This window comes from Amblyraja radiata, chromosome 13, assembly GCF_010909765.2.
Source record: "Amblyraja radiata isolate CabotCenter1 chromosome 13, sAmbRad1.1.pri, whole genome shotgun sequence".
Lineage (NCBI taxonomy): Eukaryota > Metazoa > Chordata > Chondrichthyes > Rajiformes > Rajidae > Amblyraja > Amblyraja radiata.
In genome coordinates this window covers 36,228,967-36,245,149 of record NC_045968.1, presented here as the reverse complement: position 1 = coordinate 36,245,149, position 16,183 = coordinate 36,228,967, and the positions used below count along the sequence as shown (strand labels likewise).

Genomic DNA, 16,183 nt, shown 5'->3' with positions numbered 1-16,183 from the left:
TGTGTCTCTGGCGTTGTAAGGCAACAACTCTACCCGTTGCACCAACATGCTGCCCTATGTCTTATCGTCTTATTAACGCAAGTCCTGTTCGCCCATCGGCTCTGGGCTTGTTGACCTTAGCTGCCTCCTGAAGAAGCAAAGTTTAATTACTATTATTCTCAATTTTGTGTTCAAATCCTTCCATTGCCTTATCCCGCACTATCTCTGTGATCTTATCAAGCTCTGCAAACCTTAAGGTCACTGCTCAAGTCTTTTGTGCATATCAGGTTTGTAATAAACCATGTGTTCAGCCTAAGACGTCTGAGTTAAGGAATTCTTTATTCAGTCTCCTTAACTCAGACGTCTGAGGCTGAACATGATTCCCCCTTTTTCCTCCCAGCCCCTGCCTCGTCCCACCATCTCACCTCTTTATGGCTGTTCTCCCATCATCTCTCTACACTCGCAGTCTAGATGCAAGATCATGACCCAAAACATTGATCATCTCAGAGATGCTGCCTGACCCGCTGAGTTACTCCAGTGCTTTGTGTCAACCAGCATATGTAGTACCGTGTTTCTACACTTTACTGGTCCACTGCAAAATCTCCTCAAGGATGCCTAGTTAGAGGAAGTTCTCCTCTCTCTAGAACACCTCCGCTCAGTCCGCAATAACCTACCTGAACTCCCGGTGGCTCAGCACTTCAACTCCCCCTCCCATTCCCAATCCGACCTCTCTGTCCTGGGTCTCCTCCATTGCCAGAGTGAGCAACAGCGGAAATTGGAGGAACAGCACCTCATATTCCGCCTGGGGACCTTGCGTCCGGATGGCATTAACATTGAATTCTCCGAATTTTGCTAGCCCTTGCTGTCTCCTCCCCTTCCTTAACCCTCTAGCTGTCTCCTCCCACCCTCCCATCTGCCCGCCCTCGGGCTCCTCCTCCTCCTCCCCTTTTACTTCCTTCTCCCCCCCACCCCCCCATCAGTCTGAAGAAGGGTTTCGGCTCGAAACGTCGCCTATTTCCTTCGCTCCATAGATGCTGCTGCACCCGCTGAGTTTCTCCAGCAATTTTGTGTACCTTCGATCTTCCAGCATCTGCAGTTCCTTCTTGAACACTCTCCTCTCTCTTAATGGGAGTTTTGTGAGAGACCCTCTCTCATTGCTCCCCCTTTGTGTCTGAATGGGTGGAAGGGTGCACATCCAGGTGGTGACCTATCACTTGCTAGATTTTGTCCAGCCCAAATCGCTTCCAGCCTTCCGCCCCCCCCCCCCCCCCCCCCAAAGTACAATCAGTCTGAAGAATGGTCCCGACCCGAAGCATCACCTATCCATGTTCTCCAAAGATGCCGCCTGACCTGCTGAGTCACTCCAGCATTTTGTGTTTTACATTGCTCATCCCTTTGTCTCCATAAATTTTGCTTGAGCCCGTGAGTTCCTCCAGCATTTTGTTTAGTCATCCAGATTCCAGCATCAGCAGTTTTCTGGGCTTTTATCTTTTCCACTAAACTTGACGCTAATGCATTATTGGTATTTGTTTGACGCTCATGGTAAATTTGAACTTTAAATGCATGTAAGGCAGCAGTGGGACCGTTTCCTCTCTTTACTCAGCATTTCGAAAGTCTTAAAGGTCAGCTTGCTTCTGACATTCTCATCTGTCAGTCAGGTTGTTTGTGCATTCTCCCTGTGACAATGTGGTTGTTCTCCGGATGCTCCGGTTTCCTCCCACACGCCAAAGATGTGCACGTTTGTAGGTTAATTGGCTTCGGTAAAATTGTAAATTGTCCCTAGTGTGTAAGATATTTCTAGTGTATGGGGTGATCGCTGGTCGTTGTGGACTCGGTGGCGGAACGGCCTGTTTCCTGGTTGTATCTCTAAAGTCTAAAGCTAATCTACACTAATCACATTTGCCTACACTTGCCTTTTATTTCTCTGTGGCCTTTTCTTATCAATTGTCCAAAGGCCTTTTAAACATTGTAATTGTAACTGCTTCTTCCACTTCTGCTGACACTTGTTCAGCAAAACCACAACTCTTTGTGTCTCCGATCTCCTTTAAGTTTCTCCTGTCTCACCTTAAGCTAGTGCCCCCTAGTTTTCGGCTCTGCCACCGTAAGAAAATATACTTCATTTAATATGGAAAGAGGAGACATTACGGAAAAGTAGCGCCAGAGCGTGGTAACTCTTTGCTTACTCTTCCCATAGGAGGATATACTAACATGCGACACTACCGCTTGACTCTTTTCTACCTGAACCTATCTATCTCCCTCGTAATTTTATAAACTTATTTTAGGTCACCACTGAGTCTCCTATGTTCCAGTGGGAATAAATCCAGTCTGTCCAATCTATCATAATGACAACTCTCCATTCCAGGCAACATCTTGCTGAATATACAGCTTTAGCTGTCTTCCAATATTCTGGCAAATGAAGATGTAAAAATCTCCATCGGAGCTGCAGCAATCTCCTCCTTTCCCCTGGTATCATGGGATGGTTCCTGTCCAGCCCCTGGGAATGAATCAACAGTAATGTGGGCCAATATTTTTAACTTTTCCTCCTGTCTAATAGTGATATGCTCCACAATGTCAGCGTACCCCTCTCCCCTTTCACTCTCCAGCCTTCACATCCTCCTGAGGGAAACAATCGTTTATGATTCTATTTGCATACTCTGGCGCCAATCGTTGATCGTTGATCATCCTTTTTGGCCCTTTGGTCCCTGAACTTAGCTAGCCTTGTGCATCCAATATATTAAAAAATGTTTGAAGTTTCTCTTTAATCCTATTTGCCAAGGTCATTTTGTGACCCATTTATTATGCTTGAAATTTGTTGTTTCGTCATCTCTTTAAAGCTCAAAGGATTCATTTGATACAATTTTTTTCCCCCGTGTGTGCGTCCTTTAACCTGATCAAAACGTCAGTATTCTTTGTTAACCACGGGTTCCCTAGATTACCATCTTTGCTTCTTGCCTTTATAAGAACATGCTGACTGAACTATTTTTATTTCACTCTTAAATGCTTCCCATTTATCGGATGGTGCTTTCCCTTCTGGCAGCTGCTCCTGATCCATTGTCTCAAACTATTGGAATCTGCCTTCCCCCAGTATAGGGCCGTATCTCGAAGGCCAATGTTATCTTTTCTATACGGTAATCATATAGCTCATTGAACAATGGTCACTGATCCCCAAGGAATCCTGCACAGCCAACAATATAATTTGCCCGTCTCTAAGACAGGTTCATGGATGGGAAAGTTTAGAGGCATATGGGCCAAACGTGGGCATGTTAGAGTAGCGTAGATGGGGGCTTATTAGTCGGCATAGGGAAGTTGAGCTGAAGGCCCTGCTGCTGTGCTGTATGACTCTTACTGTAAGGTTTTGAACAGCGCCGTCCCTGGTGGAACTATCTACTTACTACTTCAACAAACTCCTGTATGCATGTTGTAAATTGCACCCCATCTAAGCCTCGTGCACTAAGGAAATTTCAGTCAATACTGGTAAGGGTTAAAACACCTCGGGGGAACAATAATATTGCTTTTATAACCTTCTGCGATCTACCTACATATTTCTTTTTCTAATTCCCATTGGCTTGAGGAAGCCTTTAATTAAGACCCCATCAAAGTGAGCGCACCTTTCTTAAGCCTATATTTTAACCCATATAGTCTAGCTGATATCCCCCACTTTTAACCCTCTTTCTGATTAGCTATGCCCCATCCCATTTTGCACCTGCGTTTCCATTATCGCAAAAATATTGTGATCCATGAGTTTATCCTGGCCCGTGTGTGTATGTGTGTGTGTGTTGATCGGATTTCAGATAATAAAGCTAGATGTTTGGCCTTCCAAGAGACATGTTCGGTGCCTCGTAAGATTTTATTGTGCAAGAGCTTTTGGTATTGCGGGATAATATCATGAATAAAAGATTGACTATTTAATATAGTACATAGAGTGCCACAGTGAGAAATGTTGAGGCTTGCACCAGTTCAAGGTTTCAAGGTCAGTTTATTGTCACATGTACCAGTTAAGGTACAGTGAAATTCGAGTTATCATACAGCCGTACTAAAAAAAAGCAACAAGACACAACTACATAAAAGTTAGCATAAACATCCACCACAGCGGATTCCCCACGTTCCTCACTGCGATGGAAGGCAATAAAGTCCAAGCTTCTTCCTTTATTCATCTGCGGTCGGGGCAGTCTAACCATCTGCAGTCAGAGCGGTCGAAGTCCCTGCGTTGGAGTGGTCGAAGCTCCCGCGTTGGGGCGGTCAAAGCTCCTGCGGCTTGGAGCTCCCGAAGTCGGTCTCTGACCAGAGACCGCGAGCTCCGTGATGTTAAAGTCCTGCAGACTCCCGCAGTGGAGCTCTCGAAATTGGTCTCCAGCAAAGGCCGCCAACTCCTCGATGTTAGGCCGCAGTGCGGATGGAGATACGATACGGAAAAAATCGCATCTCTGTCGAGGTAAGATATTAGAAAAAGCCTCTCTGGAGAAGATAGATAAGCAAGGTTTCGGTCGACGCCCTTCTTCAGGCTGATTGTACTACAAGGGGGAAAGATGGAAGAGATGTGGGGGCGGGACAAAGTGTGACAAGTGATAGGTGGATACAGGTGAGGGGGGGAGGTTTTGATTGGCAGATGGATGGACAAAGACTAGGTGAAAAGACAAAACGTGTGAGATAAGAATCGAGGAGACATGAATTGTGAAGCTGGAGGAAGGGTTGTGGGCAGAAAGGGAAGAAATGGGTCCTCATCCAGGTGGAGATCTATCACTTGCTCTACTTTGACCAGCCCCACATCTCTTCCAGTTTTCTCTCCCGTTAGTACAATCAGTCTGAAGACGAGGCCTGGCCCAACACGAAACACCACCGATCCGTGTTCTCCAGAAATGTTGCTGAATTACTCCGGCACTTTGTGTCTTTTTACACGTGATGTTTAGTTTAAGAGTTTTCCTTGGGCACACTACAATATTCAATATTCATACCATTGGATTTAGATTTAGATTATACAAGCAGAGTATGTTCTTTTAGTTTGCAAACAACTTAGTGCCTCCGCCAGTTTTTAGCCGGATGCAAGGGTGGATCTTGACTTAATAACTCATTCAAAAGTTTGCTCCTTTGGCAATCAATAGTACAGTAAACCCTCATTATAATGGACTGTATGGGGGGGGGGGGGGGGGAGAATGTTGTCGGTTATTGCTGATTATCTGCTATAACCGAGTGAGGATTATCATGTGTAGGAAGGAACTGCAGATGCTGGTTTAAACCGAAGATAGACACAAAAAGCTGGAACAACTCAGCGGCAGGGCTGTCTTAACAGCATTGTAGGCCCCCGGGCAAAGCAGTGCACTGGGGCCCATGCCTACACAACCACTCACAGGAATAAAAATGTAAATGGTCGATAAAATTAAACATATTTATTGGTATTTCCAACAAAATCAGTGTCTAAACATTAAAAAACATGCTGTACAGCAAAGATTAATCAACACAAACATTTGAACAACGGGTGGCGCTGCGAGCCGGCAGCCTCGCCAGCAGCTGTTCGTCCTTTCCACTTTTATTTTGTTTTTAGCATGTCTAAAAGTGTGTTTTAGTATGGGGGGGGAGGGGTGGGGGCTGGAATTGGGGGAAACTGTTTTTTAGTCACTTACCTCGGTGGAATGCGACTTTTCTCATAGTTACATTTCGCCCTCCCTCGCGGCCTAACAACTTGGATTGGTGCGGCCTTTCCCGGAGTCGGGTCCAGAGCTTCAGCAGCGGGCGCAGCGCGGACTTTCCATCGCGAAGCCGGGCGATCGCTTGCTCTTTTATGTTATGTAGCGCGTGAGATACGTACACATAACTGCACGTGTGGTTGCAGAGGTGCCGTGCTACTAAATCAGAGGCGAATGCCAATGTCCACTTGTTATCATAAAAATTAACATTAATATTGTTCATTATCTTTAGTAAAACACATGCCAAATATGCATTTTCCATAACAAATATTTATAGTTTCGTATAGTATAGTATTTATTTATGGACAGCCAGTCACAACGTACATAGATTAGCATGGGGCCCCTATGCTCGTGGGGCCCTGGGCAACTGCACAGCGTGCCCATGCGTTAAGACGGCCCTGCTCAGCAGGTCAAGCAGCATCTCTGGAAAAAAGGAATAGGTGATGTTTCGGGTCAAGACCCTTCTTCAGACTGAGGGTCAGGGGAAAGGGAACTGAGAGATATAGAGGGTACATAGGAAAGATGAATTAAAGATACAGTGCCCTCCATAATGTTTGGGACAAAGACCCATCGTTTACTTATTTGCCTCTGCACTCCACAATTTGAGATTTGTAATAGAAAAAATCACATGTGGTCAAAGTGCACATTGTCAGATTTTATTAAAGGGCATTCTTCTACATTTTGGTTTCACCATGTAGAAATTACAGCTGTGTTTATACATAGTCCCCCCCCCATTTCAGGGCACCATAATGTTTGGGACACATGGCTTCACAGGTGTTTGTAATTGCTCAGGTGTGTTTAATTGACTCCTTAATGTGGGTATAAGAGAGCTCTCAGCACCTAGTCTTTTCTCCAGTCTTTCCATCATCTTTGGAAACTTTTATTGCTGTTTATCAAAGGACCAAAGTTGTGCTAATGAAAATCAAAGAAGCCATTCTGAGACTGAGAAACAAGAATAAAACTGCTGGAGACATCAGCCAAACATTAGGCTTATCAAAATCAACTGTTTGGAACAGCATTAAGAAGAAAGAGAGCAGTGGTGAGCTTATTAATCGTAATACGAGTGGCAGGCCAATGAATACCTCCACAGCTGATGACTGAAGAATTATCTCTATAATAAAGAAAAATCCCCAAATACCTGTCCGACAGATCAGAAACACTCTTCAGGAGTCAGGCGTGGATTTGTCAATTACCATTGTCCGCAGAAGACTTAATGAACAGAAATACAGAGGCTACACTGCAAGATGCAAACCACTAGTTACCCGCAAAAATAGGATGGCCAGGTTACAGTTTGCCAAGAAGTACTTAAAAGAGCAACCGCAGTTTTGGAAAAAAGGTCTTGTGGGCAGATGAGATGAAGATTAACTTATATCAGAGTGATGTCAAGAGCAAAGTATGGAGGAGACAAGGAACTGCCCAAGATCTAAAGCATACCATCGAATCTGTGAAACACGGTGGTGGGGGTGTTATAACCTGGGCATGTATGGCTGCTGAAGGTACTGGCTCACTTATCTTCATTGATGATACAACTGCTGATGGTAGTAGCATAATGAATTCTGAAGTGTATAGGCACATCCTATTTGCTCACGTTCAAACAAATGCCTCAAAACTCATTGGCTGGCAGTTCATTCTACAGCAAGACAATGATCCCAAACATACTGCTAAAGCAACAAAGGAGTTTTTCAAAGCTTAAAAAAAGGTAAATTCTTGAGTGGCCACGCTCGGTTGCCATGGTGCTCTCCCACCAGCTGCCGATTCTTCCTGTCATCCGTTGCTTTCCGCTCTGCTGCTCCACCGCGCCCCTCCCCTTCTCTCCTACAGTCGCCGACATCTTCCCAGGTGGAGTATTTCCGCGACTCCGGGAGGCGGAGAAGTAGGAGAAAGACGTGGGTGAGGTGGGGGTGGGAGATAGAAGCTAAACGGACAGTGACGGGCAGCAGGAAGAAGCAGCAGCTGGTGAGAGGGGAGAGAACCCTACGGTGGCTCAGCGCGTCCTGTAGTTGGTGGTGGCCTGAAGAAAGCACTGTCTCCCGAGGTCTGACATGAGCCGCATTAACAGCCACAATAACCGGATCATGTAGTGGGTGAAGAAGGGTTAACTGGTGCATCTTGCAAGCCAGGGGTGGTGTCAGAAGGCAGGGATGCAAGCGGCTGGGAAGGCGGTGCAGGAGGCATTGGCAAGTCCATCCGCTATAACCAAAATCCTATATAACGGAGTTCGTTAAAATGAGGATTTGCTGTACTTCTAAATATGACAGTGTGTGAATACATTATTTTAGGAGCTGCTATATAAATGGTAATTGGTTTTCCTTGTAAATTATTCAGGAGCATTTGTTTTCATCTGGAGAGGTTAGACTATGGAGCTTGTCGCAATTGGCTGTGATTTTTAATGACGAGTTTATAGATTGATTGAAAGAAATAGCATGGAAACTGATCCTTCAGCACAACAAATTCATGCGGACAATCACCCGTTCACACTAGTTCTGTTATTTCAAATTCATATCCCCGCCCTACACACTAGGACCTACCTGCAAAGGCCGATTCACCTACAAACCCGCATGTCTTTGGGATGTGGGAGGAAACTCAAGGAAACTCACGCAGTCACAGGGAGAACAGGCAGCACCCGTGATCGGGTATCTGGCACTGTGAGGCAGCTCCACCACTGTGCTGTTCCTTAATTTTGAGAATCCAGGTAAGTAATCAAAGAAAGGCATCGAGGGATATGTCAATATATTGAGATGAGGGAGCAAACCAAAATGGAGCATAATGACTGGGTTGAAGTTACTGGATACAGATCACTGGAGCATTAGATGCTGTAATGAATGTGGAACCCTGTTTTTTTTTCAAACCTGTTCTTGCGTGTGGGAAGGAGGAAGGGTTGGTGGAGAAGGCAAGAAATGTAGTGAGAAAACTATATTCTCTTCTTTCAGACATGCACATTTCCTTCATGGCCCATCACCTGATACACACTTTGGACCCAAAGCCTCCATTTTGCAGAACTCCACGAGTATTGTGTAAGTAGAAAGCATATTTTCCTTCCCCAAGCTGACTTTGAAGTGGAAATAGCAATTGTTTTATTAAATATGAAAAGTAGTATGAGGATGTTGCTGAAAGAGTTCCTTCAGAAGACGGAAGCATTGATTGAAAATCACAATAGACAATAGACAATAGGTGCAGGAGTAGGCCATTCGGCCCTTCGAGCCAGCACCGCCATTCAATGTGATCATTGCTGATCATCCCCCAATCAGTACCTCATTCCTGCCTTCTCCCCTTATCCCCTGACTCCGTTATCTTTAAGAGCCCTATCTAGCTGTCTCTTGAAAGCATCCAGAGAACCTGCCTCCACCGCTGAGGCAGAGAATTCCACAGACTCACAACTCTCTGTGAGAAAAAGTGTTGCCTCCTCTCCGTTCTAAATGGCTTACCCCTTATTCTTAAACTGTGGCCCCTAATTCTGGACTCCCCCAACATCAGGAACATGTTTCCTGCCTCTAGCGTGTACAAACCCTTAACAATCTTATATGGTTCAATAAGATATCCTCTCATCCTTCTAAACTCCAGAGTGTACAAGCCCAGCCGCTCCATTCTCTCAGCATATGACAGTCCCGCCATCCCGGGAATTAACCTTGTAAACCTAAGCTGCACTCCCTCAATAGCAAGAATGTCCTTTCTCAAATTAGGGGACCAAAACTGCACACAATACTCCAGGTGTTGTCTCACTAGGGCTCTGTACAACTGCAGAAGGACCACTTTGCTCCTATACTCGACCCCTCTTGTTACCTCACCATTAAAGAAAAGTTGTTACCCCTGGGTTATAATGTGCAGGAATATATGCTCTACTTGTACATTTTCATTTCTTATTTATTCAGGCAAATTCAGGATCCAACTAGTCAAAGATTGATCTGGGCCAAACCCCCAACGAATGTACTGGTCATCAAAAAAGTCAAGGATGAAGCCCTTCTCGAACCATTCAAGGAGCTGTGCACTTTTCTCATTGAGGTGAAGCAACACGTATTACTGCGCAATCTCTGTGTAGTTTTATGCCTCGTAGCAGATATTTCGCTTTTAGGCTGTCTAGTAATTTGCCGTAGGAGGGCAAAGAGTATTGGTGATTGAGGAGTGGAACAAGTCTTGATGTACGCAATTAAACTGATGTTTGAATATGTGTAGGAAGGAACTGCAGATGCTGGTTTATACCGAAGATAGACACAAAATGCTGGAGTAACTCAGCGGGTCAGGCAGCATCACTGGAGAAAATAAATTGTTGACGTTTCGAGTCTGTACCCTTCAGACTGAAAGATAAAGGTCGGGGTGGGTGAGGGGCGGAACTGGAGGGGAGAAAAGGCCAGAACAAATCAGGGCTGGCTACAGATGACCTCAGGAAAGGTGGAGTCCCTAATGGCTCATTGTTGGCTGGGGAAGATGTGCTAACGAGAGGGATGCAAGGATGCGAACAGTGGAACTGATGCAACGTCTAATGGTGGGGGAGGGGTGGAAGAGGGGGGGAGAGGGAATGCAGGAGTTATTTGAAATTGGAGAAATCAATGTTCATACCGTTGGTTTGGGAAGCTGCCCAAGCAAAATATGAGATGCTGTACATGGCAGTAATGGCAGAGGTTGATTCATGGAGTGCAGAGGATGCTGGGTTAGACAATGTGGACAAGACATGTGGTCCTGGTTGTGGGAGTGGCTGGAGACCATTCCAAATCAGCAACCTGCCAGGAAAGACAAGGGTCGCTGGTACAAGAGCTCCCTTACTTATTGGTTCTCCAGGTTTTGTGCATCCAGATATGGAAATTTCCCTGCATTGTTGCTGAGTATCGATCTGGGGGCTTCCTCGACACAAGGAACTGCAAATGCTAGAACCTTGTGTAGAACATAAAGTGCTGGAGTAACCCAACGGGTCAGGCAACATCTCTGGTTGACATGGGTAGGTGATGTTTTGGGTTGGGACCCTTCTTCAGACTGGGTACTTGCTAGAAGGACTTTCACTGGAAAAACTGCAGCAGCTCAAGGTGGTTTGCCTTCTTCTCGAGAGCAATGAGGGATGGGGGCTCTATTGGGCTTTGCCAGTGAAGACCAGATCCTGAAAATGGAATTTAAAGATGTCTTAGAGTCAGTCGTTGAGCACGGAAGCCCTTCAACCCAACCTGTCCACACCGTCCAAGATGACCTATCTAAGTTTGTAGCATTTACTTGTATTGGGCCCATATCCCTCTCAAACCTTTCCTATCTATGTATCTGTCCCAAATTATAGTACCTGCCTCAACTACCTCGGACAGCTCCATATACCCACGTTCCATATACCCACGGAAAAAGTTGTACCACAGCTTCTATTAAAGGTTTCCCCTCTGTCCTTAAACCTATGCCCTCCAGTTCTTGAATCCCTTACCCTGGGAAAAAGATGCTGAGCTTGCACCTTATCTATTCCCCACATGTTAATTCTCATCAGCGTCCTGCACTCCAAGAATAAAGTCCTTAGCTGCCCAACCTCTCCCCGTAGCTCAAGCCTTCGAGTCCTTGCAACGTCCTCGTAAATGTTCCCTGCATGTTAGCAGCGGACTGAGGAACAAGGTTTATTGTATTGTTTATAGAGTACTGTGTTTACATATCCTGATATGATGCTGCAAGTAAGAATTTCATTGTTCTGTTTTGGACATATGACAATAAAACACTCTTAACTCTAAAGAAACATACTCTTTTTTTTCTCTTTGCCCCACTTTTTAAATTTTATCCAGGAGAAGAACTTGGTTGTGTTTGTGGAGAAGAAGGTGGTAGATGACACAGCGCTTGCTAAAGACACAGACTTTGAGCGCATCAGGCAGCAACTTAGCCCCTTCCGCGAAGGTGAGATGGTGGGTATGGGGTACTATCATTGTGTCGATTTGTTTGAAGAGCAAAAGTATCAATTTAAATTATAATTTGTTCCTGGATCTGGGTTTTGGTCGGTCTTTACTGCCAGTCCTTGTGCACCATTATGGTGACCATCTTGAATTGTTGCAGTTCATGTGTATTCTTCCCCCCACCGACCACACAAGGACTTGCATTTTCTTGTAAAATCTGTGTGAATTGGTGCGAGATATGTGACCTATGGAATGATCTGGTCTTCGACAGGGACAATCTAGAGACAGCCATCAAGGCTGTGCTCCCTGCCGATCACCAACCCCTCACACTCACCCCCTACGACGTATACGTGGCACTGAGTAGGACTAATGCACGTAAGGCTGCTGGCCCTGACGGCATCCCCGGGCGCGTGCTCAGGGCCTGTGCTGCGCAGCTGACAGACTTCTGGACTGACATCTTCAACCTGTCACTTGCCCAAGCAGTTGTCCCCACGTGCCTTAAAACCACCTCCATCGTGCCAGTGCCAAAACACTCCACTGCGGCAAGCCTCAACGACTTCCGCCCAGTTGCACTTACCCCCATCATCACCAAGTGCTTCGAGAGGCTGGTCCTGGCACACCTCAAAAGCTGCCTACCCCCCACACTGGATCCCTATCAGTTTGCCTACCGCAAGAACAGGAGTACGGAGGATGCCATCTCAACGGCACTTCACTCCGCCCTCTCCCACCTCGACAACAGAGACACTTACGTAAGAATGCTGTTCATCGATTACAGCTCAGCATTCAACACCATTATACCATCTAAACTGATCATCAAACTCGGTAACCTGGGCATCGATCCCTCCCTCTGCAACTGGATACTGGACTTTCTAACCAACAGACCACAGTCTGTTAGGTTAGACAAGCACACCTCTTCAACCCTCACCCTGAACACCGGCGTTCCACAGGGCTGTGTGCTGAGCCCCCTCCTCTACTCCCTCTTCACCTATGACTGCACACCTGTACATGGTACTAACACCATCATCAAGTATGCAGATGATACAACGGTGATTGGCCTCATCAGCAACAACGGTGAGTCGGCCTACAGGGAGGAGGTCCAGTACTTGGCAGCATGGTGCGCTGACAACAACCTGGCCCTTAACTCCAAGAAGACCAAGGAGCTCATTGTAAACTTCAGGAAGTCCAGGGGCGGCACGCACACACCCATCCACATTAACGGGACGGAGGTGGAACGTGTTTCTAGCTTCAGGTTCCTGGGTGTTAACATCTCCGATGACCTCTCTTGGACCCACAATACCTCAACTCTGATCAAGAAGGCTCACCAGCGTCTCTTATTCCTGAGGAGACTGAAGAAGGTCCCATCTGTCTCCTCAGATCCTGGTGAACTTCTACCGCTGCACCATCGAGAGCATCCTTACCACCTGTATCACAGTATGGTATGGCAACTGCTCTGTCTCCGACCGGAAGGCATTGCAGAGGGTGGTGAAAATTGCCCAACGCATCACCGGTTCCTCGCTCCCCTCCATTGAGTCTGTCCAAAGCAAGCGTTGTCTGCGGAGGGCGCTCAGCATCGCCAAGGACTGCTCTCACCCCAACCATGGACTGTTTACCCTCCTACCATCCGGGAGGCGCTACAGGTCTCTCCGTTGCCGGACCAGCAGGTCCAGGAACAGCTTCTTCCCGGCGGCTGTCACTCTACTCAACAACGTACCTCGGTGACTGCCAATCACCCCCCCCCCCCCACAGGTAAAACACTATCTCTGTATATATGCTAATGTAAATATTTATTCAAATCATATGCTATGTCGCTCTTCCAGGGAGATGCTAAATGCATTTTGTTGTCTCTGTACTGTACACGGACAATGACAATTAAAGTTGAATCTGAATCTGAATCTGATCTGAAAACAGCCTTGGCTGATGACCAACTGATTATTCAGATATTTGCACTATTTTTCTGAAAGTGATCAATGTGTGATCAATTCACAGCAGAATAGATTGATGCATTTTCTTTTAATCTCAGGTTACGACGAGTTGTCTGGCTACATAGACCTCATCATTTGTCTTGGTGGTGATGGCACATTGCTGTATGCTTCCTCACTCTTCCAGGTATGTAATGTTTTAGAGATACAGCATGGAAAGTTCATATGGAATAGGAGCAGAATTAGGCCATTCAGCCCATCCAGTCCACGCCGCCATTCAATCATGGCTAATCTATTCTATTTTTATTTCAAGCAAGGAAGCAGGGTCATAGTTTGGGATTTATTATTGTTGTGTGTACTGAGGTGCAGGGGTGTCCTAATTGAATTCCACATATTCACCACCCTCTGACTAAAGACATTTCTTCTCATCTCCTTTCTAAAGGTCCGTCCTTTTATCCTGAGGCTATGGACTCTGGTCCTAGTCTGAAGAAGGTCTCGACCCGAAACGTCACACATTCCTTCTCTCCAGAGATGCTGCCTGTCCCGCTGAGTTACTCCAGCATTTTGTGTCTACCTTATGCTGCTGGACTCACTAGTGGAAATATCCACTCCACATCCACTCTATCCAGGCTCTTCGGCCCACTGTCCATGCCGACCATCGATGACCCGTTCTCACTTGTTCTTTGTTATCGCAATTTTGAATCCTCTCTCCAGACATTAGGGGTAATTTACAGAGGCCAATTAACCTATAAACCACGTCTTTGTGATGTGGGAAGAAATCGGAACACCCGGAGGAAATCCATGTGGTCAAAGAAGAAAGTGCAAACTCTACACAGGCAGCACCCGAGGTCAAGATCGAACCTGGGTCACTGTGAGGCAGCGGCTCTACCAGCTGCACCAATGTGCTGCCCAGGTTTCTGTTTATCATTTCAACATTTTCCCCACAAGAAATAACATACATGATGCAGCTCTTTCTGGAGGTTTTGCTGCATCTTTTGATTTTAAAAACACTGTTGCAATACTAGATAATTATTTAGAAGGCTCAAATTTAAGAAAGGGGCAGACAATGCGTTCTGATTACTGACCGTACAGTGATCCAAACTCTCACAATTGTGGCCAACTGCAACACCTTGCACCACAAACCCAACCAGAGGCAAAGATTCCAGGATAAAAGATGACTCGAGTCTATGACATCCAGCACTTGCATCATTGCACAAAGCTCAACTTTAATCTATGTCTACTGAACCAGCTCTATGGCAGACTGCACCTGGGGAACCTCCTTGGAGAAAAATTAGAGCAGTCTAGGGTTCCTTGCAATTGAGTATGAATTTAGGCACAGCACTGGGCTAGGAGCAGGTGAAGTATTTAATTGTCTTAAGCACCAACAATGGAACAAAGAAACTAGTGCATCAGTTCCATAGACCGCGTCCCATGTCCGCAATGTAGTAGAGATGAATCGGACGGTACCCTTGTTTATGGAAGGACTGTTCAGAAATATGATAATTGAAGGGAAAAAGCAGTTTCTGTGTGCTTTCAAGCTTCTGTACCGTCTGCCAGACGGGCGCGGGGAGAAAAAAGAATGACCGGGGTGGGACAGGTTTATGGTTCTTTGATTATTTTGCCAGTTTTCCCGAGGCAGCGCAAAGTGAAGATGGAGTCTGGTCTGAGTGATGGACTGGTAGAAATGTTTGCTAACTATTGCTAATTAAATATTAATTTGTCTCCAACAGACCGAGTTCCTTTTTCGATCTAAACTTGCTTGTTCTTCCCAAGCTTTACTGAGAGAAATCTTCTCTGAATTGGATTGGGTGTATCAGTGTTCAATGTTGACCTGCTTGTTGGGAGCTTGTTTAGTTACACTTAATGCTCTTCTGTGATGCTTCCTGTTTGGACTTGCTTCATGGGTCACATACAAAAGTAGGGACCATTACCCTTCGATGGTTCGGTTTCAGCAGGTCAGTTCTATGGTTAAAGTGCTGTGGTTTCTTTTCAGACCAGCGTCCCTCCTGTAATGGCGTTCCACCTTGGCTCGCTGGGTTTTCTTACTCCGTTTAAGTTTGAGTCCTACAGAACAGAAGTGACCAAAGTGATTGAAGGTAGGAGCAAAATGCTATGGATTATTTTGCTGTCTGCACGGAGAACTGTTGGCTTTTAATAAAGAACTTGAAATGAACTTCTGACAGAAGTATTCTTAGGAGCGGCTGGTAGAGCTGCTGCCTCACAGCACCAGAGATCCGGGTTCGATGATGACCTCGGGTGCTGCCTATGCGGAGTTTCCACGTTCTCCCTGCGACTGCGTAGGTTTCCTCCGAGTATTCCATTCTCCTCCTCACATCCTCAAGAGATGCTGGTTTGTAAGTTAATTGACCGCGTTAAATTGCCCCTAAAGTGTTGGGAGTTGATGCAAAAGTGTGAAAACATAGAACTAATGTGAACAGGTGAGCGATGGTGGGCATGGATTAGATCAGCTGAAAGTCCTGTTTACGAGCTGTAATCTTTCAATTAAAAAAATACAGAATTCTCACATAGCAAAACCTTATGCCCAAGTGGGCTTGGATTGGACTTAGATTGCTGACAGACAAACCCCTTGGCTAAAATTGTGGTTATTACAGGAGCAATTTGAGATGTGTTAAGATCACCAAGTGTGCAGGCTGAGTGATTATCTTGGGCCCTGCACATTGGTACGGCACAGTGGCACAGTGGTAGCATTGCTGCCCTACAGCGCCGGAGATCCAGGTTGGGTCCTGACTATGTGTGCGGC

The 16,183-nt window shown here is 45.9% G+C and overlaps 1 protein-coding gene across 3 annotated transcripts in view; it reads left to right on the top strand.

The window, feature by feature from the left end:
* LOC116979869 (NAD kinase-like) overlaps nucleotides 1-16,183 on the top strand; it is a 43,038-nt gene that overhangs the window by 7,012 nt on the left and 19,843 nt on the right. For 2 of the 3 annotated variants that reach the window (XM_033031771.1, XM_033031772.1), the window contains exons 3-7: nucleotides 8,591-8,674; nucleotides 9,530-9,659; nucleotides 11,399-11,507; nucleotides 13,524-13,609; nucleotides 15,416-15,518. In XM_033031771.1, coding sequence (XP_032887662.1) covers nucleotides 8,591-8,674; nucleotides 9,530-9,659; nucleotides 11,399-11,507; nucleotides 13,524-13,609; nucleotides 15,416-15,518 — 512 coding nt within the window. The remainder of the gene's footprint in view (nucleotides 1-8,590; nucleotides 8,675-9,529; nucleotides 9,660-11,398; nucleotides 11,508-13,523; nucleotides 13,610-15,415; nucleotides 15,519-16,183) is intronic. The other variant, XM_033031773.1, reaches the window with a different exon arrangement.